General features: G+C 31.3%; 2 protein-coding genes across 2 annotated transcripts; both read right to left on the reverse strand.

Annotated features, from left to right (window-relative positions):
• Positions 1-6,454: 6,454 nt before the first annotated feature.
• LOC145121922 (uncharacterized) lies at positions 6,455-7,687 on the reverse strand. The gene has a single exon (XM_079057602.1). It carries the CDS (start codon positions 7,685-7,687, stop codon positions 6,455-6,457), a length of 1,233 nt encoding a protein of 410 aa, XP_078913728.1.
• A 21-nt stretch (positions 7,688-7,708) lies between these two features.
• Positions 7,709-18,078, reverse strand: LOC145121923 (uncharacterized). The gene is made up of 8 exons (XM_079057603.1): positions 17,858-18,078; positions 11,326-11,468; positions 10,980-11,225; positions 10,773-10,896; positions 9,433-10,373; positions 8,929-9,271; positions 8,065-8,663; positions 7,709-7,917 (listed from the first exon to the last, which is right to left on the reverse strand). The coding sequence occupies exons 1-8, from the start codon at positions 18,076-18,078 to the stop codon at positions 7,709-7,711; spliced, it is 2,826 nt and encodes a 941-aa protein (XP_078913729.1).
• Positions 18,079-23,524: the final 5,446 nt, after the last annotated feature.

Genomic DNA, 23,524 nt, shown 5'->3' on the forward strand with positions numbered 1-23,524 from the left:
ATATATATATATATATATATATATATATATATATATATATATATATATATATATAATAAGTAAGCACATATGAACAAAACGAGATAAAAAACACGACCGACTAGGGGAGGCCCGCACAATAAGAGCTACATGAGACACGATTCATCAACAAGCTGAAAGATTTCCAGCTAGCTCGTGACCTATAATCATTAAATCTTAAGTGAGTGGCGAAGATATGTATAGATCAATACAAGATTGACACTCCCACCTGTGGTTGCTAGGTACAACCTAACGGCAAGTCGAAGCAGGCATAACTTTCTAAACACATTTGCGACGTCCGATAAAGCGTCGCGGTTTTCAAGATAAAAAATTATAGCTCGATTATAGGAACTCATCGTAACTTTGTTAAACTAAAACTAACTGTCTTAGAATACTACTAGGAATCAACCTAATAAAGTAGTGATAATACACACAAACTCAAGGAAGTGAGTTTAGGATAAATAAGATAACTAAAATACCCACACAACGTTTCAAAATAATAAAACATGTGGACTCACCAACATTATGTTGACCTTTCAAAAACCACATCTATTCTCAATAGAATGAATCCTGATGAAGGAGGAGGTAACCTCGGTGATGCAACTCGAAGTCTTTGTGCTTTACTATTGTACTTTGCTTTCGTAACCTATCTGGACCTCGAACAATTGTGTAACATATTTTATTTAATGAATAAATAGCAACGTTTTTTTAATATATTAGTGTATTACTCAATGTATGTCTTTGGCCCAAAATCCAACATCCTAACATCGCACAACCTGGCGTTCCCGCCGCTGACAAGGGGTGTGACAAATTCTATAGCTCGAGTTTGGATAATGAAATGGTGTGGTCTTTCACATCAATAATTTTCTAGGTTATACAATTTCTTGGATTTGTTGCATGTTGGAGAAACTGTCCTAGGAAAGGGGACATTTTAATTCAGTATTTTACTCTTTTATATGTAGTATATGGGCGGCGAGTAATAACAAGGTCATTAAAAAAATCATCTCCTCCCTTACTATGGTGGCCGACAATGTTATCTCATTATCGTTCACTTGGTGTAAATATAGTGGTGGGGATGGGGTCACAAGTTATGTGCAATGGTGTTGTAATCCCTTATCATCTAGTTTCTGGTATTTGTAAATATTGTACCTTGTTTTCCTCTGTTGTAGTTTCTTGCAAAGCATGATTCCTTTTATTTTATATATTTCTCCGTTTCCCAAAAAAATAGAATAAAAAATTTGGTGGTCCAGAAATGTTGTTTTTAGTGGATAGAACAATCGGGAAACTACTATAATATTTATATGAAGTGTCAAAACTGCCACAAAAAGTCACATGTCTACCAATTTAAGGCAAACTAGGAATCTATCTAATTTGATTAATTTAACACCATCATCACTCAATCATGTGTATTTTCGACTACCCATTAGAAATTCATGGACATTAGATTCACGGATAAATTCATCGAAGATATTTGAGCTAGACGAATTGAACATGTTATACGATTCACGCATCTCATTAAAGTCTACAATGAATATCCAAATACTGGTAAAGAACATTTCAGTATGAGGAGATTATCTAGGAGTATTATTTTGTCATCTATGTGTTAAGTTGTGTATATGTTTACCATTATGAAATTGTTATCAATCCCAACAACTAAGCCTACTTTTATAACCAAAAATCTTTTCCCTTTAATGCCTTTCTTTTTCTTGAAATATTTTGTTTTTCCACAAGTTAATCAAACCACCGGATCTCCAATTAGCATCCATAAAATCGAAGTTGTAAGAACTTTGTGTTCTTAAGTCATTTTTTTAGGAAGGAAATGAATAGAAGTGGAAAATAAAGTGGAAACAATCATGTTCCTTATTTCTAGCATCGATAAATTCGAAGTTGTATGAACTCTGTGTTCTTAAGTCATTTACTTAGGAAGGAAATGAACAGAAGTGGAAAGTAAAGTGGAAACAATAATGTTCCTTATTTTTTAGAAAGAAGTGGAAAGAAGAGAAATAAATATTTTTTTTAATAATATTCATTCCTATGTTTCCTCCCAAAATTGAGAATTTGAACATAAAATAATTCACTACAAATAGAAGATTTTTCCATTTTACGAATTTTTAACCTCCAACCTAAATATAAAAAGATAACAAAGCCTCCATAACCATGATTTTTTCAAGACCTCTTATGTATGATGTGTTCTCCATCGTTAGACGACTCCAGCCTCTCCTGATTCCCTTTTTTTATTGAATGTGGGAACAAGATAATACAATATATATTTCTATTCCCCTCCTTTCCTTTTCACTCCTATTTTCCTTCACTGTCTTTTCTTTTCATTGGTTAAACTAAGGAAAACAACAAAAGACAAAGGAAAGTGATTCGTACACAACAATTTTTTTCCATAGACAACAATTTATGCTTTACATGATTGTATAATACAATATTTTAAAACATAAATTGTAGTGTATAAAGAAAAACTAGTGTGTATGGATCAACTCCTAAAAACAAAAGAGTAGTCCCATAATTTTCAAAGATTGGTTTTACTCAAGTCCGATAAATATGTGTACTAAATACCAAAAAAGTTAATTTGGCGGGATCATTTGATTCTTTTTAGCTAATCTGCATTTCTTTTCTCACCAGCACCATTGTTCCCCTGATATTAATAGTAAAAAAAATCATTAATTATTCCTCTGCATAGCTTGTTCAGTCACTAACTTCTCAATCTGATTCGGCCCATGTTAGTTGAAAACCAAGTCTTTCACCAATTTTTATGTTTCATTAACTTCATTTGAAATTATGTCCCTTAAATCAAATTGTTCGACGATTGAAATCTAAGTCTTTTCACCAAGTATCATTTGTTCCATGATTGTTGATCAAATTGTTCGGATTGATTAAGTGTTAGGATGAATTAAAAATTGATGGTCTTGGAAAAGAATTATATTGGGCAAATCCATTTTAAGGTCTGATGTGGCCATTTAGAGGGTGTTTGGGAGTGTGTCTCAAATTGACTCATTAGCTTATTAGCTTTTGAAAAATCCAGTAAGTTAAAAGAGTGTTTGGGTTGTTCAAAAGGCTTTTTCAAATGACTTTTTGGCTTGGCAAATAAGGGGAGTTTCAAAAATTCATAAAATCTTGGCTTTTTGGTGACTTATTGGCCTTTTGAACATTTTACCAAGTCTTAATTCCGAAAGTAGTATCATATTGGGAACTTTTCCCAAGAATTTTCTCAAGTAACAAACAAGAAAGGTGTTATGGATACCTTCTAGTTTAGCTTGCAACTACAGCAAGTAAACTTGGTTCCCAATTCTCTAAATCACTTTGAACGGTGCAATAAACCTTGGACTCAGCTTTCCACATTTTCCAAATCTGATAAGTCTCTTCCAGTGAGAGACTTTGAGCAATACCAAGTCTCCGACTTTACACTACATCGAAACAATTTGGCTGAATGGGCAATAATTCTTCATGAAACTTATTTATATTCAAGTCAATGACGATGTTTCTCATACAATCACTAACATGTACAATCTTACCACAAGTAACTTCTAATAACAAGGCAATTTCTAGTTTGCGTAGAGGCATTGTAGGTTTTCTACCAAATTTATGAGAAATAAAGGAGTAGTTTGCTCCCGAATCAAATAAAATATTGGCAGGCAAATCATTTACTAGAAATATACCTGAAGCGACATATGCTTCGTCTTTTGTTACTTGAGAGTCATCTGGAAATGCTCGTGCCTTTGGTGTCAGCTGTACGTTTGGCTTTGCATCTTCTTTCTTCATTCGACAGTCATTCTTAAAATGCCCTTCTCCTCAACACTCAAAACACACTTTCTTATTGGATGTACACTCGTTAGCATAGTGACACGTTTTTCCACACTTGAAGCAGGTCACCACCACTTCACCTCATTGTTACCCCCATCCTTCTTATTATTGGGGCTAAACTTAGAAAACGTCCTCTTCTTATTGGATTTGGAAGATCCCTCAAACTTCCTTTTATCTCCGGTCCTAGTCTTTTCCGGATTCTTCTCCCTAATCTGGAGTTCCATATTCTTAGCTGCCCATATGGCTGCTTTCAAAGTAGTTGCTAACTTCACCGTTGGACCATAGTCTGTTGGTACTGCATTACCGAATTTCTCAATCTTGGATAGCTCAGTATGGACCAAATAAGAGACTAATTTCATCTTCTCAGAAAAAGCGACAGCATACTCAACAACACTCCTTGATTAATTGTTATGATGAATTAGAAATCGACGGTCTTGGAAAAGAATTATATTTGGCTAATCCTTTGTAAGGTCTGATGCAACCATTTAGTGGGTGTTTGGAAATGCTTCTCAAAGACTTATTAGCTTATTGACTTTTCGAAACCCAATAAGCTAAAAAAGTATTTGGGTTGTTCAAAAGACATTTTCAAATGACTTTTTGGCTAGGCAAAAAAAAAGAGTTTCAAAAGGTCATAAAATCTTGGTTTTTTGGTGACTTATTGGCTTTTTGATATTTTATCCTAAAAAACTAAGTCAAAACATTTTTTAAAACCAATCCATTTTACGGGAGAAGGAAAAAAAAATCCAGTTGAATTAGTGCAAAGGCTCAATGGGGCCCCTATTATTGGAAGCATCCACAACAGATGAATGCGTTTATCCGATGGTGCCCCACTTTGGATTCAGCACATACTCACTGTTTAGATTAAGAGATTTATCACCTTTTAGGTATGATGTATCATTTTCTTGTAGAGGCATAATAAGTGGAAATGATAATGAATAAACAAAAAAAAGTAAACAAAATTTTTGAAAATTACATATATTTTTCATTTGGTCAGAAGAATCCTGGAAATATTTTGGCATGATTTTTTTTATATATTTTGATTTTAGTTTAGAATATGATAAAAGAATAGAATATGGCTTCATTACAATACTAATAAAGATATGATAATTCACATATTGAACGTACGTAGGAGCCAAATGAATAAATTTTTGACAATTACATATATTTTTCATTTGGTCAGGAAATATTTTGGCATGATTTTTTTTTATATATTTTGATTTTAGTTTAGAATATGATAAAAGAATAGAGTATGGCTTCATTACAATACTAATAAAGATATTGATAATTCACATATTGAACGTACGTAGGAGCCAAATGAATGAAAGATTCATGTTTGGGAAAGAAATAGATCATGGAATTTTGGAAATAAGTATAAAACGAGTATTTTCTGATTTATTGGATAAATCGAAAATTGAGAATCTTAAATAATAACATGTTTATTGACAATTAGGGGCGTGTTCGGCACGGAGCGTTTGAGAGCTTCTAGCTTCTAGCGTTTGACAAAACGCTCCGTTTAAAACAGAAAGTCTCGTTTGGCACTACAAGCTTCTAGCGTTTAGTTTAATCAAAACGCTTCAAATCCAAATGCTACTTCATGTAGCGTTAGCAAAACGCTACAAGCTACTAGCTACCCGCTACCTGCTACAAGCTACCTGCTAGGAGCTAGTTTTACCGAACACGCTCTAGAATCAACATCAAATAGTAGTGCTTGAATAGTTAAGAGTTTGTATAGACTATTAAGATGAGAATAGTGGACATTCAAAATATATGGAATTTTTTATACAACTTTAAAATTTAATTTATAGAACTATAAGGTTCAATCGAAACATATTAAAAAAATGTTTTTTTAATTGGGCAATTCAATGGTTGTTGAGTGCATATCTATTGATTGTCAAATTGAAATACCATTATCGTTGGATTATCCATTAAATTACCTACAAAACATTCCATCGTATTATGCGTTTTGGGCATTATTATTATTAATATTAGTCAGTATTTTCATCCTCTTTGCGTTATTGATTGAAGGCCGCTAAATATATTTTCATACAGCCCAATAGCCAGATGGGCCATACGAATTCGACTATGTTTGAAGGCATTTCAGAACATTCTTTGAACTTTGGTAGTTTATTTATTTATTTATTTACTAGGTTATAACCCGTGGATATACGGATGAAAAAAATAAAATTAGTTTTATTTAAAGTAATATTTGTTAATTGAGGAATGATAATAATTTTTTTAATAAGTAATAAATATAGATGTTTTATCAGTAATTTGATAATGATATAATGATTCGTTAAAATTACAAAAATATAGTGTTATGAATATTCAATCGACAGTTTGTGTTTGTAGATATGTTAGAAATTTATCATTTTTGTATAATTGAATCAAAAATTAAATAAAATAGAAACAAAAATTGATATATAAAATAAATTGTACAAAGTTTTTATAAAAATCTAAAAACTTCTTTATACACAACATTTGATGTTTTATTTGTTAGTCTACCACTCTTATCTAAAATTAACAATTTTAATCCCTCTCTACTTTGAACTCTGGATAAAGCAACGTACAATTGGCCATGTGTAAAAACGGGCTCTTTGAGAAACAGACCAACCTTCGACAAAGACTGTCATTGGCTCTTATTAATTGTCATTGCAAAACATACAGCCAATGGAAATTGTCTTCTTTGGAATTTAAACGGGATCTTATCTTCAGAAGGAGTTAAAGACATTCTTGGAATAAAAGTCATGTTTCCAATATTACTTCCAGATATGATAACCGCCTCAATAACACGTTTGCCCAAAGATTTTACTTGTAGTCTAGTGCCATTGCATAAGCCATTTTTCTGATCAATGTTTCTCAATAGCATAACTGGAACACCGACTTTTAAAATGAGCTTATGGTTTGGCAGACCTGATACTTTAAGACCATTTAAAACATCAGGTGAGTATAAATTTGCATCAAACTGATTATGAACAAACTCGGATTGGCAGAGGCTATCTGAACTTAAATATTCTTTTTGCTCTCTTGGAATCAATTTTAGCAAACGATCATTTATTTCTTGGACAACTTCATTTTTGGGAGCAAGTATTGCTCTTTCTTGAAAATAACCAGCAATGTTGAAGTTTTCCAGAATTGAAGGATATACAAACTTGATTAATGAACCTATAGAATCACATGGATCATTAATGAGAATATCTTGTGGAATATCAACAATTGCTTCACCATCATTCAGACCACCAAGATTACCTTCTTCTATGTCCAAAAGCCAGTTTGAAAAACCCCTTATTTTCTCAACAGCAGATGGATCGCTTCCAACAGTTAACCTCATGTTTTTTGTTAATTTATGAACTTTGCATTGTTGCCATAAATATGAAGAACTTAAAGAAGCATTAACAATGTTTTGTCTACTGCCACCCGGAACAACATGCAAAATTTGTCTGAAATCACCTCCAAAAACAACCACTTTCCCTCCAAATGGAGTATTCGAGTTCGTAGGATTGAAACGCTTTAATATATCCTTCAAAGTTCGATCTAAAGCTTCAAATGCATGCTTGTGTACCATAGGTGCTTCATCCAAAATGATCAATGAGGTTTTTCTTACTAAATTGGCAAGATCACTATCTGGATTTATTCTACAATAAGAATCCTCGGTAAGATTAATGGGTATTATAAACCTAGAGTGTGATGTCCTGCCTCCAGTCAATAATAATGAAGCAATCCCACTTGAAGCTACATTTAAAACAATCTCACCTTCGGATCTAATTGCTGCAGAAATTGTCTTCCAAAGAAATGTCTTACCTGTTCCACCATAACCATAAATAAAGAATACACCTTCCTTATTATCTTTAACCGTAGTCATGATATCAAGGAAAATGTTGCGTTACTCATTTGTTAATGAAACAAAAAGATGATCAAACTCATTCTTTAAATTTGGTATGTCATAATCTACCTCCTCAGTTATCAGACGATTGTTTGAAGATGAAATCGAATCAGCATCAGGGTAAGGCATCTTTCTATAGTTCTTCAGACTGGTGTTGTTTCGGAGTAAAATTTGTTCTATCTCAAACAAAGTCAAGTTTTTAATTTGATCTTCGTTTAGTGATAAACATGTATGAATAATGTTATATTAGTTACAACCAATTAAAAAACATAATAAATGAAAGTAAAATGTAATTAATCGTATATTTGAAATTTATATGATAAAGATTTAATAATAATGAAATAAACATATAATACCTGGAGACTTTAATATCTGTTGTTGAGTATAAAGAATTCCATCTGACAGATATTCCCATGTGTTTTCCCACACAGTCTCCGGTTTACACAAACTATTGGACAATAGCATCGTAGCAAATAAAAACCGTAGATAATAACCAGATCCAGAAAGACTTGCTTCCTTAATTGCGTCGATGTATTCTTTGTCATCATCCAATAGGCCTAGATTATAGCATGCATCTTTAAAAGAAGAACATATTTCACCATTGACTGTGCGAATTTCTTCAAATGATTTTGGACCTTTCACTTTATTTAAAAGAATTCTTAAGAAATACGCTTCGCCAAGTTTAGGTGAAACCGAGTGAATTCTACCAATTGAATATCCAACTTTCCTTGGCTTCCAAATTAGAAGTTTAGGTTTCCAAACAAACTTTGTAGGAAATTCAACATAAGTAAGTTTTCGTGCTTCTGCATTGATTTCATTACACTTCATCCAAGATGTAAACATTGAAGAAGCAACTGAAGGCCGGTCAAGAACATCTTCAATATCATCGTCTGCCTCATATACAACTTGTTGTTGTCCAGGAAGATGAAACGGTAGTCTGATCACAGCAGGATACCTATAATGAACATCATATTTAAAAATCCTCACATGCAGATATATATCTACAATCATAGTATTCTTTGATTTCATCCACTGCATCGTTGTTATCAGAATCATTATTGTTTTGCACCATAGTAAAAGTAGCCCTATCAGGACCCTTGTTTATATATTTAAATAAATACTTTATCGAAGATCCTTGATTTCACCATTCAACATTAATGTGTGCCTGATATCTATTCAAAAGATATTTATTGTATGGAACAACATTTCTGTTGTCTAACTGGACCCCAGATTTTTCAACCGTATTTCCATCATTTCTTCTCCTATATAAGGGAAAACCGTTTGAATCAACTGAAGTATGATTACAGAATTGCTTTGGAAAGTTTTTAGAACACTTTCTGTCTACCATGCATGGGAAATTGAAATTTTCAGCTCCACATGGACCATGGATCATGAACTCTTTCACAAGTGAATACAATTCTGGATCTTCATTGATATTTGGAATCTCAGCAGAAATATACGGGTCGATATATTCAACTGTAGGAAGCTTGCAGTCAGCATGCATAAAAAGACATATATGACTATGGGGCAAACCTCTTTTTTGAAATTCAATTGTATAAATAACTACACATAATATTATACAAATAGGATAGAAGTTAGCAATTAAACAATTTGTGTGTGTATGTATGTATACATACATAATAAAAAAACATAATTTAGATAACTATAGGAAAAATATAAATGATAATTATTATATTTATATATTAAACTATAAATTTAAATACCTGATTGGACCGTGCCAAAAATTTTATTTTCCCTTAAATCTTTAATAAATGCATCCAGCTTGATCTTAAATAACTTACATAATATATCCGGTCTATCTTCTTGATGAAGTGGGGTGTCCTTAAGAAACCTTTGAACTTCTGGCCATTTTAGATTACATGTAAAGGTTATGAAGAAATCAGGATATCCAAACCATTTACAAAGCGACATGGCATCCAAATAGTTTTGCATCATATAGCGTGCACCACCGGTAAATGAAGAAGGTAAGATCACACGTTGCCCGACGTTCGATATATCTGTACTCCCGAGTGCTTGGTGATTACGCAATTTCTCATAAGACTCACATCTAAGAATTTTTTGTTGCTTACGTATAAAAAATAATCTCTCACTTTCAATCATTGTATAACCATCAACCAAAAATTGTTGGAACAACCTTTTTTCATTGAGAAGTAGTGAGAACGATTTATCTCTATCTTGAATTATGTAAGCGAAAAATTCTCTCATTGTACAGGTCGGGCGCTTGCTATTACTTGAAGATGTAATACCTCTATGAAGGATGCCAACTCTGTAACCATCATCACCATATGGAAATAGTAATGGATATTGAAGAGCAAGGTAAGAAGGATGTAATTCACTGATACGTTGAAGTAATCCTGATGAGGTTTGAACAACGATGTCTCTTTTTTCAACTGAATCAGAAATGTCACCGACAATTAAAGCGGCTACCTCCGAAGAAGTTGGTAAGTTATATGTCCTTCCATCTTGTTCTCTTTTTCCGATTAATCTTAACTTCAAATTAGCACCAGGGTTTTCGTGAAGACCGTCTCTTACCATCCTATAAGACTTGACCAACGCATTGTTTGAATCTAACATAACCTTCAAAAATTCGATAATCTGGAGATCATATGATATTGAAGTTGATGTAGAAGCGCTTGTCGGTCCACTGAAAATATTATAAAACATATTTAATGCTATTAAAAAAATTAAAAGAAATAAATTGATTTATTAAAGAATAGGAAATTGTAAAAATATACCCAATACTTGTCGATCTATTTGAAATTTCATTTTCGGTATCATATATGTATAATTGACAAAATTTTGGTCTTGATCTAGGTGTAGGTAAAAGACTTCCCATACTATGATAGTTTTGACCGCTAAGTTTGAATATGTATGGTGCGTTGCCTTTGTTGATGGATGAATCAACTTTTCCTCCCATCGATGTAAATGAAAACATTGAATTGTAACGTCGAATGTTCTTCATAAAGTGTTTGCTTTTTCAATCTACTGATTTGTAAAGATTTTGGTAAGATGACGGTGCTTCTTTTAAGGGTGGTAGCTCAACTTTGCCGTAACCACAATATAGTGAATAAGATGTATTGCCTTTTGCCCTCTAAGCGATTCATCTATCCATAATTTTGCATAACAAAGCTGACATGTAACAGTTTTGTCTCCATGATCCAAGTATTCTATTCAATGCAAAAAAAAATATATAATTAAAAAAAATTAAGAATATTAAAAAAATTAGAATTATGATCACCTTTTGATATACCATGGAAAATATCTTGAACAATATGATCATCATTAATTTTTTCATCTAATGTCAAGTCAAAAACATGTATAGAGGATATATGTGGAGTCTTCCTTTTTAGATGATGTTTTCCTCTTGGTAACTTGATTGATGAAGAATTTTGGATTATTGTCGAACGATTGCTGGATATCGTGGTATTACCAAACACCAAATTATCTTTCTTAATAGATAGTGGTGTTCGAAAGTTATTATTGAAAATATAATTGCCTGTAAAAAATAAAAATAGAAATTACAAAGTCAATAGTTGTTATGATTAATATAAATGTGAATCATATATTTATAAATTCGCGTATTTAGAAATGCTTACCATTTGAAATGTTAGAAAATGGAGTTCTAACATTTATATTTGTTGAAGGAGAAGTATGAATTATTGTCGAGGGATTGGTGGATGTCTTGCCAATGTGAAACACTGAATTATCTTTGTAAATAGATAGCGGTGTTTGAACGTTACTGTTGAAAATATAATTGTTTGATAAAATAAAAATACAGATTAGAACATTAGGAATTGTTATGGGTTATATAAATTTGAAGCATATATTTTTAAATTTTTGTATATAGAAATGCATACCATTTGAAACTGTTGATAAGTATGTTGTAACATATTTATTTGTTGAAGGAGGTTGAATACGTGTATGTTGATATACACATGAGTTGGTTGAGTTTATATTTTCCTTGTTTGAAGTAACGGCTGTATGGTTATCTGTAGATTGTAATATACGACGACGATTGTAGACATCTGTTATATAACTTTTACCAGATGAATTAAAACACAAACAAATGAATAAAAAGAAAAGATGGATGACTAAACAAAATGTATGTGAAAAAGGTCAAAATGGTCTAAGTGAATAAAAAATAAAAAAAAATAAAAACTTTAAAAAACGAATAAAAACAGGAAAAAAAAAAGAGCATTGTAGTTGGATAGTACGATTAAGGATTTGGTAAGAGCAATGATAGTTAAAAATTGCCCTGTTTCCCTTTAACCATTTGTTTGCAGCATACCATCCACCCTTATAATAAAAAAGGTTAAAAAAGTGAACTTCTGTTATAAGAGTTTTACATAACAAAAGTATATGTGAAAAGCTAAAAATGTACAAATTTAAAAAAAATAGAAAAAATAAAACATTAAAAAAACGAATAAAAACAGGAAAAAAAAGCATTGTAGTTGGATTTTATGGTTTTGGATTTCGTAAAAGACATTAAAGGACAAAATTACTATTTTTCCCTTTAATTTTTTTTTTGTAGCAGATGATCCACCCTTATAGAAAAGAAGGTTAAAAAACTATCCTTTCTTTTATAAGAGTTTTACATAAGAAAAGTATGATGCTATATTATGATAATGAGAATTTAACATTTTAAGAAAATTTGAGTAAAATAGATCACTGTTCAAAAGAATTGAAATATAAAACAGGATCCATACTATCTTTGATGTGTAATTTTACCATCAATCAAAAATAGATGACTAAATAACTGGGTAATATTCTGAAAAGTTATTTTAAACAAAGAGTATCTATGAAAAACTTTACCAGATGAATAAAAACATAAACAAATGAATAATAACAGAAAAGATGGAGGACTAAACGGAATATATGTGAAACTGTTTCTTGACTGTATCTTCCAATCATACAGAAACATAGAGAAAATTAGACATGTAAATTAATCATAACTAAAAAACGATATAAAAGTATCAAATCATGTATAGTGTTTAATCGAAAAAATAACAACATACTTATATAAGACCCTATCTATTTAATATATTTTTTTCAGAAACATTCAAATGATGAATAAGAAACATACACATCATTTTGCTGACTGTAAATTAATCATAGAGGAATATAGAGAAATATAGACATGTAAATTAAAGATAACTAAAAAGACTATATAAATGAGTTGCAATCGAAATAAAGCACAAACCTTATGTTGTTATCATATTCGACTGTTGTTAGTTTTGCCTGTTCCATGAAAGTCATTAGAAAACAGAGAGAATGTTTTCAAAGTTGTTTGAAGTATAATAGTCTATGCAATTAAAACCGATTTTAGGAACTGATTTTGAGTGATTCACGGTATATTTGAACCTGATTTTCAGTGATTCACGGTATATTTGAATTGGAAAATTGATCAGCATTAATTTCAGCTGCTGAATATAAGCAATACCGAATCAACATAATTGAAAATCGTTAACTGTAATTTTGGAACTGATAATTATTAATTACTAATTATTATTATTAATTATTAAAATATGAATATGCATTTATGTTGAACCTGCTTTTCAGTGATTCACGATATATTTGAATTGGAAATTTGAAAGATATTTATAGACCATATCAACATAATTGAAAATCGTTAACTGTAATTTTGGCAAGTTGATCTACATATAAAAATTGATCAGCATTTATTTCGGCTGCTGAATATAAGGAATACATAATTTTCAGTATGGAATATAGAATATGACATTTACTCAATATGGATTGAGTAAATGTGTATTTGGGCGGGATAAAATTGTGATAATTGATTAACATAATTTTTTTTTTAAAAAGCACGGGAAATGGTTGATTATATATTTAGAGATATGCATAGTAATAACAATGTAGTTTTAAAATAATTTAATGAATGTAATTTCGATTTTTTTATGACATTTTACTTTTCTAATTTTTTCACAATATTTACGGATTGTAGTTTAAAATATAAATTACATAAAATTGTGTTAATTGATTCACATAAACAAATATTTATAAATGGGCGGGAAATTTTTTAGTCTATTGCCTCTTGTATTGCCACGTGGCAGATTTGTAGTCTAAGAGTTGGACAAGTGGATTCTAGGAAAGGTTTTTATTAAGATAATCTAAGTAAAATAGATCCCTGTTCAAAATAATTGAAATATAAAACAGGATCCATACTTTCAATGATGTGTAATTTTATCATCAATCAAAAGTTGATGAGTAAATAGATGGGTAATATTCTGAAAAGTTATTTTAAACAGAGAGTATTTATGAAAAACTTTTACCAGATGATGTGTAATTTTACCAGATGATAAGAAAAAGTATGATGCTATATTATGATAATTAGACTTTAACATTTTAAGAAAATCTAAGTAAAATAGATCCCTGTTCAAAAGAATTGAAATATAAAACAGGATCCATACTTTCAATTATGTGTAATTTTACTATCAATCAAAAGTAGATGAGTAAATAGATGGGTAATATTCTGAAAAGTTATTTTAAACAGAGAGTATTTATGAAAAACTTTTACCAGATGAATAAAAACATAAACAAATTAATAATAACAGAAAATATGGAGGACTAAACAGAATATATGTGAAACTGTTTCTTGAATTTATCTTCCAATCATACAGAAACATAGAGAAAATTAATCATGTAAATTAATCATATTAATTAAAAACGATATAAAAGAATCAAATGATGTATAGTGTTTAATCGAAGAAATAACAACATATTTATATAAGACCTATCTATTTAATACTTTTTTTTCAGAAATATTCAAATGATGAATTAGAAATAAAGCATGTAAATTAATCAGAAACATACATATAATTGCATTGACTGTAAATTAATCATAGGCGAATGCATAGAAATATATACATGTAAATTAAAGATTTATAAAAAGATTATAGAAATGAGTTGCAATCGAAATAAAGCACAAAACTTTATAAAAAAAAATTATATAAATGAGTTGCAACAGAAAGACAGGGAAGTATAGAAGCACAAACCTTTTATTATTATCATTGATTGTTCTTAGTTTCTCCTGTTCCATGGAAGTCATCAGAGCTCTGAAAGAATGTCGTCAAAGTTGTTTGAAAAATAATACTCTGTGGAAGTAAAAAGGATTATAGGAACTGATATATGTATATGCATTTATTTTGAACCTGATTTTCAGGGATTTATTAAGGTATCTTTGAATCGGAAGATTGGTAGATAATTGATCAGCATCAATTTGGCTTCCTGATTTTAAGGGATACAGGATCTTCAATCTTGAATATGGAATATGAAATTTTGAAATTTAAAATTGATTTGGATATGGATTGACGAATTGAAGGAACGTGTACATGTACATGGGCGGAAAAAATTTTAGTCCATTGCCTCTTGTATTGCCACGTGGCAGATTTGTAGTCTAAGAGTTGGACAAGTGGATTCTAGGAGAGGTTTTTATTAGGATTAGAGATTTATTTATGGGAAAACCACATAAAAACCCAATGTATTATATGTTAGTGTTTAAAAAAACCTTTATATAATTTTTTTGTACATTTTAGCCATTATTAATTTCCAAACCGTCTAAATACACCTAAATTATTTGGTAACCCTAGGCTACCAGTTGTCCATTAGTCGACGTGGATTAACCTTCAGTAGATCCACGCTTCTTTAACCTTCAATAAGTGTGATTACATAAAAAAAGAGTTTTTCATGTGAAAGAGGGAAAGCGTTGTGGAATTGAGCGGTAAAATCAATGTTAATACGACTTCGTCAACTTGCAATCGGCTTAAATCCAACTTCGTCAACTTGCAATCGACTTCAATCCAGGTTCGTTGTCGTGCATAATATAGTTAGTATGTTTGATTTTGTTATTTTGTTGTTTGCATTGATTCTCTAATGAAGCTTTAACAAACAATTGTGGCTTAAACTACAAATACTGAAGATGAAGTTGATATGGAGACAGTGGACCTTTTGGGGAAAGAGGTGGAAGAGGACCAAATGGGGAAAGACATGGAAGAGGATCATTTGCATGTATAAGTAATGGTAGAGGAGGAAGGTCATTTATTGATGAAATCTTTGATTCATCAATGGAAAATGAAGTTATAACCATGTTTGATAATTTTGAGGAAGAAGTACGTAGGACTGAAATCGAAGGGAAGAGGGAGGACCTATGATGCAATTCTGTGAATTCAATTTGTTGACAGCTTCTCTGATATGGTTAAAGAAATGTAAGCAGAAGTTCATTGCCTTAATTAGTATTTCATAAAATAAAAAATAAAAAATAAAAAAAAATCGTATGGTTATTCTTCATTACAAATTTGTTGTTATAAAAAATGCTACTAATTGTTGTTATGCTTAAAGAAATATAAGCAGAAGTTCAATGCCTTAATTGGTATTAAAAAAATAACTCCTGTGTATTTTTCATTACACATTTGATCCTCAAATTGATAGTTTGAATTGACTTCATCACCAACATATATGGCTTGTTTCTTATGGTTTCTTGAAGTTGCATCAGGTAAGAATCCTCATCAGTCTGTTTTAGTATGTTTCTTTTATGTTGGTTGTTAACAGTCTGGTATGCTAAAGACCCAAACCATCACCAATGGCAAAACCGTCAAATACGTCAAACCATAAATAAAGCAACAACATGGATGATAGATTTACAATAATTAAAACAAAAGCACCAACTTTTGGTGCAAGTCAACATCCATAACAAGAGAAAAGTTATAGAAAAAGCTATAAAATGCAATTTTACATAAACAAGAACAAAGTTACATAAAAAGGGCGATATTATGAAAGTGTCTCTTAATTTCCTAACAGATGAACATTCAAACCAGAACAATAGCAAACAACATTATTTTAACCATGCCTATATCAGTCCTTTTCATTTTGTCAATCACCTTAAGTTTCATTACTTTCTTCTACAACCCTTGTTTTTATTCTCCAATTCCATAGTCTTGTTGGACATGATCATATTATCCTGGTACAAATCCATGTTCTCCTTTTATAACTCATTAATTCTATTCTTGTACCGGTTAATAGTAATTCATCATCCATCTACAAAAATGTTTACAGTCTTTTGAAGGATCCTATAGAAAAGTGAAGTATTTGAGTAAACATTATAGAAACAACATCAGTTTTAAATGAATTTCACATACCAGAGAATTAGACACCGAATGAAATGTCGACATGGGTTGTCATTAAAGTCCATATCGTTGGTTGTTCACCACATTTACACTTTTGATTTCATAGCTTGAAGTTGAGGAAGAAAAAGATCCATATGATGGATCACTCATTTGAGATGCATAATGAACTGAAAAGAAGAAGCAGAAGAACGAGATGTTATTTTCGTGAAGAAGAAATCAGACGCACATCATATTTTTAAAGCCATTTCACCCAATTTAAAGTCACATCATATATTTACAGCCACATGATCTACGATTATCGGTTGCTTAGGGCTAACCGGTTACAAAGCATGAAAACATGAAAGGACGAAATTAATAATGGTTAATATATATATATATATATATATATATATATATATATATATATATATATATATATATATATATATATATATATATATATATATATATATATATATATCTTAACTATATTATTAAGTATATTAGACATTTCTTGAATTGAATTTTAAGAGGTACCCATATTATAACATAATGTACAATCTTCTTAAGCTTATCATTTGAGTATGTACGATACAATAGATGAAACACACTTATGTCGTTCCAAACACCTCTATTTGTCTATCTAATTTTGCATTTTCTCTCATTATCAGAAAACCCTAATCTCCCCCCCTGCTGCAACAAGCCTACACCACTTCGTGGTGTTCCATCGACCTTTCTCTGCCACTAGAGCCACCACAATCGCAGCACCACCCAGTCTTCAATGTCGCACCACCCTTGCAACATTAGAACTTTTTGAAACCCTAGCGGCCTTTAATGTGTCCAACATCCACCGTCATACCATGGCTTTCACTACCACTCAATTTTTCTCTCCAAAATCATAGAAACACTAGACACCGTAACCTTCAAAACCAACCATCATTATCGGACCACACCACCTGCAAGAGAACTTCACCACCATCATCGTCTCCATTTATAATAGTGCATATGCCTTAAACTCCTCTCTTTCACTCTAATGTTGCATTTTATCTCATTTTCAAATAACCCTAAAGCTTTTGATCTCCTCCCCTGCGACAAAAAACCACCACCATAAAGCGGCGTTCCCTCTTCCTTTATCTGCCGCCAACATCGAACCACCACAATTGCACCAACAACAGAAGTAGAGGGTATCTCCTTGAAGTTACTTATTACTAGAAGATTATAACTCAACATTTATATTCAATTATTGATTGTTTAACTTCACATTTTTTTATTACTTGTGGCAGATGAATATGGAAAAGCTACAGATGATGGACGATGGCAGTTGTTGTGCGCACCAGTTGAAATGGTAGCATGAAAAGGTATGAATGTCTCAAGTTGGGACTAATTCTCATATTGGGGATGCTTCGATCTGATGAAGAAGCTCTTGGAAGTGAGTTGCATTTGTTCTGCATCTTCTCTTTAAGCATGATTTATTATAAAGTTTTGTTTTATAAAATCTTAGATGGCATTTTCTTTACCTATGTTAATATTTTTCTCTTATGTTTTGATATGATATTTTTAGTTATTTATAAAAACAGAGTAAAGAACTTGGTGACTTGAAAATAACATGAGTAAAGGGTCAAGGGGCTGTTGGAGACTTTGACTGTGCAATTGAGTTATTTTGAATTTTCTTGGAACTTATATGAGTCGTTAGAGGTTGCTTGCTAGGATAAAGGGGCTTAATAATGGGTGGATTGTTTACATTTTAATACACTTGCCTTTTGTAATTACTTGTTTGATCTATGTAACCTGTAGGCTGGGATAGAGTGAAAACGTACAACTAATGACCATATGGATGTCATGTCACTTCCTGGTTTTGGTAACAGATAAAACAACGCCATCCACAGAGGTTATTACTTTTTTTTGGCTCCCTATGTGTAAATTTTTTGTTTTAACTGACTTTCACTTTCTAGAGCATAAGAAACATGACAATTTTATGCTTATCTGCTTCAAATTTCGCTGTGTATTGTTTGGGCTGTTGAGTTATCTGTTTTTGCCTCTCCTTGTTTTGATCTAAAGGTACACACTTCCATGTATTCAATTAAGAAAAATCTTAGATTCTGGTTTGAGGATTGGATATGTTGTGGAACTGTGGTGTCTAATATGCTTAATAATACAGTTAAGATGTTAAATACAGTTCTAAAGGAGTCATTAATTTTGTATTTGGTTCTATTTTGTTGTTTGTATTGATACTTCATGATCCTTAAACCATAATCAAGTTTTGATTATATTTTATGCTACAGACGTATTGTACTAAAAGTAAATAGCTAAAGTTCAATTTTCTTAGAGTATTTTGAAGGCTTGTGAAGTTCAAGATTCCTACTACAGATGGTCTATATCATGGTTAGTGCTATAAGTCCTTCTCAAGCTTTTATCCTTTCTGTAAGACTCGATGTTCTAGATTTTTGCTTATTTTGGTATATCTTACGAAGCTTATTTAGTGATTGTCTATGTTAATAAGATTTAATCAATTTGAAGTTTATCTTATTTGTGAATTTACACAACAACATTTTGAAGATGCAAAATTTTACTAGCTCACTTATCGGAAAAAATTAACTAATCATGTGATTTCGAATGACTCAACTTTTCATGTATTTTTTTCTTGTTGGGATGTAGTTACATACTTGCCAAATTGATCATTTGATGTAAATAAACTGTTAACATGTATTTGATTTTAATTTCACAAGCCGGTGACTGAAGATATGTTTTTGAAGCAAAAAATGCCAATACTAGATTGTTGTGTTAAGAGCGTTGAAACGGAAGATACAAGAAATGATACTTAATCATGTAAATCAAAGTCAAACCAAGTGAAGATCTCTGACGTTGAAGTTCATCCGATCACTATTAAGTTTGACCAAAGGTAAAACTTCGTAAGTTTGTGTAAAAATGTCAAGTTTGACGTATGAATTGGTAATCTCAAAATGTCAAGATTGTCTTGCATTTGTTTCTTTATTTGTATATATTTTTTATTTATTGTTTTTTCCATAATTAATTATTACGTCGATCCTGCCAAGGTGCAACAAAGCAATCTTGAACCAAGTTTATTGTTTATAAAATGCATACTTCCTTTTATGGTCTTCATGTTATTCAAAGCAAAATTTCCTAGATTGTTTCTGTTTTTTGTTTTTTAATATTTCGATTATCATTTGAAATTATAAAAGATTATAGTTTGTTTTTTTTAATGGTCGATGGTCGAATACATAGTTTTCATAGTTTGTAATGGTTAGTTTTGTGATTAAAAAAAAAAAAAAACTTTAGAGATGGCGTATGCTCAAAACCCCCTTCCATCAGGTATGAACTCACACATTTGTACAAATTTCAAGAATTATGTTGAAAAGATCTGTAGGTTTTTTGTTCGTTATTTATATCGACATATTTGCTATTATGTTGGTTATTTTGTTGTCTCATGGATAAGGGAATAGGGGTAGCCAGGGAAACATGACATAAGATACTTGGGTGATTGAGGTAACCAAGCTGCCAACAAGGCCATCTATGATGAAAACGAGACAAAAGATATAAATTTTGCATCCGTTGCTTGGCACGGGTAAACGGCTAGTATATATATATATATATATATATATATATATATATATATATATATATATATATATATATATATATATATATATATATATATAAAAGGGTTTTTTTAAGCACTAACATATAATATATATAGGGTTTGTGTGTGGTTTTCTCTTTTTTTTGTAGGATAAATAAAGATTTTCAGATGAACTATTTTCGAGATAATTTGTTTGCTAGTAATAGAACTTGTTTTATTTTCTCTTTTAAGATATATAACAATTTAAATCATAATTTTACTTTACGATTATAAAATTCGGATTTTTTATTGTCATGAAATTTTATATTTTTTGTTCGTGTCGTTGATGTATCATCTATGTATAACATTATATGTTATTGAAAGAATTTTATTAAATAGAAACAAAGATTTAATTTTTTCAATTTTATCTCAATATTAAAATGATTATATCACTAATGACTAATCAAGCTTTAAAATTATTCATTTCATATATAATTTTGTTATTGTGAAATTTCATTGTATTTATGTTATAATTGATATTTATTTCCATTGTACGAATTAAAGTTTCATTGTTTCTTGACCTATACTTACATAGTGATGTTAAAAAACGCGAGAGGGGTTTATTATTATTATTATTATTATTATTATTATTATTATTATATATATATATATATATATATATATATATATATATATATATATATATATATATATATAAAGTTGGATTCAACAATGAACCGTTTTAAACCATGGAACCAAGTAACCATTGTAGATGGTTGGATCAAAAAAATAAAGGGGCAGGATTTAGGTTGTAAACTGTAAATAAACACATAGTTGTAGCTGATTGTAAAATTATATGGAACTTCGGGGGGAAATTTCGTAAAACTGAAACATTTTAAGGTTTAGGGGTTTAACACCGTTAGTCTCAATTGCATCCTCTCAGTCAAATTGATTTTACCATCATTGAAAGCGATCATTGACTTCACCATACTCCGACGATCGATGATCGATTCAGACGATATCAACCGAGAATCTTGCCAAAATGTTCGAAAAATGATTCTAGAACGTATATTCGACTACTGTTCACTCATACTCCGATTATCTCATTTAATGATTCCAAATCAAAAATGTCTGGTTTCTAAAATTTCAAAACCTAAAATCTAAATTACTTGTTACTGTATATATATTCGATCAATCTATGAACCACGTTCTATTTACGAAATCGTTTTTACACTTTTAAACAAAACTCAAACCCTCCAATGATCAACTTTTGTGAATTTCTATAAAAATCGAAAACCTAATGAGTTAAATTTCTTAAAATCGCTTAGGAAATCGTCAATATCTAAGTTATTTGCTAAAATTTGTGAATCGAAATCATTTATGAGTTTATTCACTAAATCGAAAACCAAATTTCATATTCTGAATCACTATTGTAGATCATAGAATCGCAAAATCACATTCAGAATATGTGATTGATATGTTTAAAACATTATGATTGTTATATTTAACAAATTATGATAGTTTTCTTAATATTTATATTTAGATGCATCGATTAATCATTAATTTGGAAATTATATGTATAAATCATAATTTTCATATCATGAAAACACATGTTTAACTTAATTTTTTTAAACAGAAAATGAAGAAAACAAAAATGAAAAAAAAAGATAATAAGTAAAGAGTGAAAATGACACGAAATGTTAAAGATATTCAATCTACAACTACAAGTGAAGATATGCAAGATAAAAAAAAAACAGGCTAGAACATTCACATTGAAATTATCTAGTAATATACTACAAACCTATTTAAATGCAAATTCACATGGTGAATCTTTGATGTGGATAACTGCCACACAAATTCATAGTGTGAATTTGCTCAAAGTGGTTTTGCAAAGCTTCTTATCACTCTCACTTGATACATTATACACACAAACACATGCTAAGTTTCACCATGTGTTTCATTTATAAAATTTGGTTGGTGATATCATAATGCATTGAAATGAAAAAAAAAAAAAAGCAAATTCACATGATGAACCTCTAACATCCGGATTCCCAGGTATCTTATTTTAGTTATTTATTTTGGGTTTTATGGAGGGACTCGGCGAGTAGACGCTCAGACTCGCCGAGTAGGATCGCGAGTTCTTGACTGGATTAATGACCGGACTCGACGAGTAGATACGTAGACTCGGCGAGTCCGCGCTGTAAAGTGAAACCCTAAATCCCCGGGCCTGTGCCCTATTTAAAGGCCTTTATGGCCTCCATTTGCGGCCAATGCACCCCAGAGAAACCCTAGAGAAAGCAGTGAGAGAGTTGAGAGCAAGAAGAGGCTAATACATCACTTTTGGTGTAGTTTTGCTAGAAGGAAGAAGGAAACACTCATCTAGAGCGTGAAGGGAGCTTGGATCTGGGCTAATCATCTTGAGAGTTCATCTCTGGAGGTATAATCCCTTCTATTTCGTGTTGATATGATAGATTTCATGATTTTAGGGTTTTTACCTCCATTTTATATAAGATCTAGTGAGTATGAGGCCGCCTTTGTGTTAATAGTATCAGATCTGGACCATGAGAGGTCCATAGAGTCACTATCCCTCAGCTTTATGCAAGAAAATGAAAGATTGGGGACTAGGTTGCCATTTTTAGAGTTATTTCCCCATTTATGACTTGTTGTGGGTTGCATGCACGTAAAGGTTGCACCTTTACGTGACATTTGAACATTTGAAGGGTAGATCTGATAGTTAGGGAAGCATATCTGACCTTAGGAGGTCATTTGAGGATTAACATGGAGGCAACTCGCCGAGTCCATAAGTGGACTCGACGAGTCGAGTCGGGGTTGCCCCGCGATTCGTGACAGGTGTAACCCGTCGAGTGGAAGGATGACTCGACGAGCCAAGAGAGGCTGAAAGGATTCAGAGGACCCGCATGGACTCGCCGAGTCGCCCTTGTGCACTCAACGAGTCGGGTCAAAGTTGACCGTTGACTTTCTTTGACTTTAGGGTTCTGGTCAAGACTGATTCAGGAGAGTTCAGGGAAGGGTAGAATGGCCTTCTACCCAATCTGTAAAGATGAGATCATGAGTGAATATTGATCGGGGATGTTATCT

This window comes from Lactuca virosa, chromosome 6 (assembly GCF_052849685.1).
Source record: "Lactuca virosa cultivar CGN04683 chromosome 6, Lactuca_virosa_CGN04683_v6, whole genome shotgun sequence".
NCBI lineage: Eukaryota > Viridiplantae > Streptophyta > Magnoliopsida > Asterales > Asteraceae > Lactuca > Lactuca virosa.

Excerpts from the sequence above, each read along its gene's own strand:
- LOC145121922 (XM_079057602.1), bottom strand. The coding sequence starts at position 7,687 with ATGACTACGGTTAAAGATAATAAGGAAGGTGTATTCTTTATTTATGGT.
- LOC145121923 (XM_079057603.1), bottom strand. The coding sequence starts at position 18,078 with ATGTTGAGTTATAATCTTCTAGTAATAAGTAACTTCAAGGAGATACCC. Across the intron at positions 11,469-17,857 it reads GTGAAAGAGAGGAGTTTAAG|TAACGTTCAAACACCGCTAT; the intron begins GCATATGCACTA and ends TATTTTCAACAG. Across the intron at positions 9,272-9,432 it reads TTTTGGCACGGTCCAATCAG|TTATTTATACAATTGAATTT; the intron begins GTATTTAAATTT and ends TATTATGTGTAG.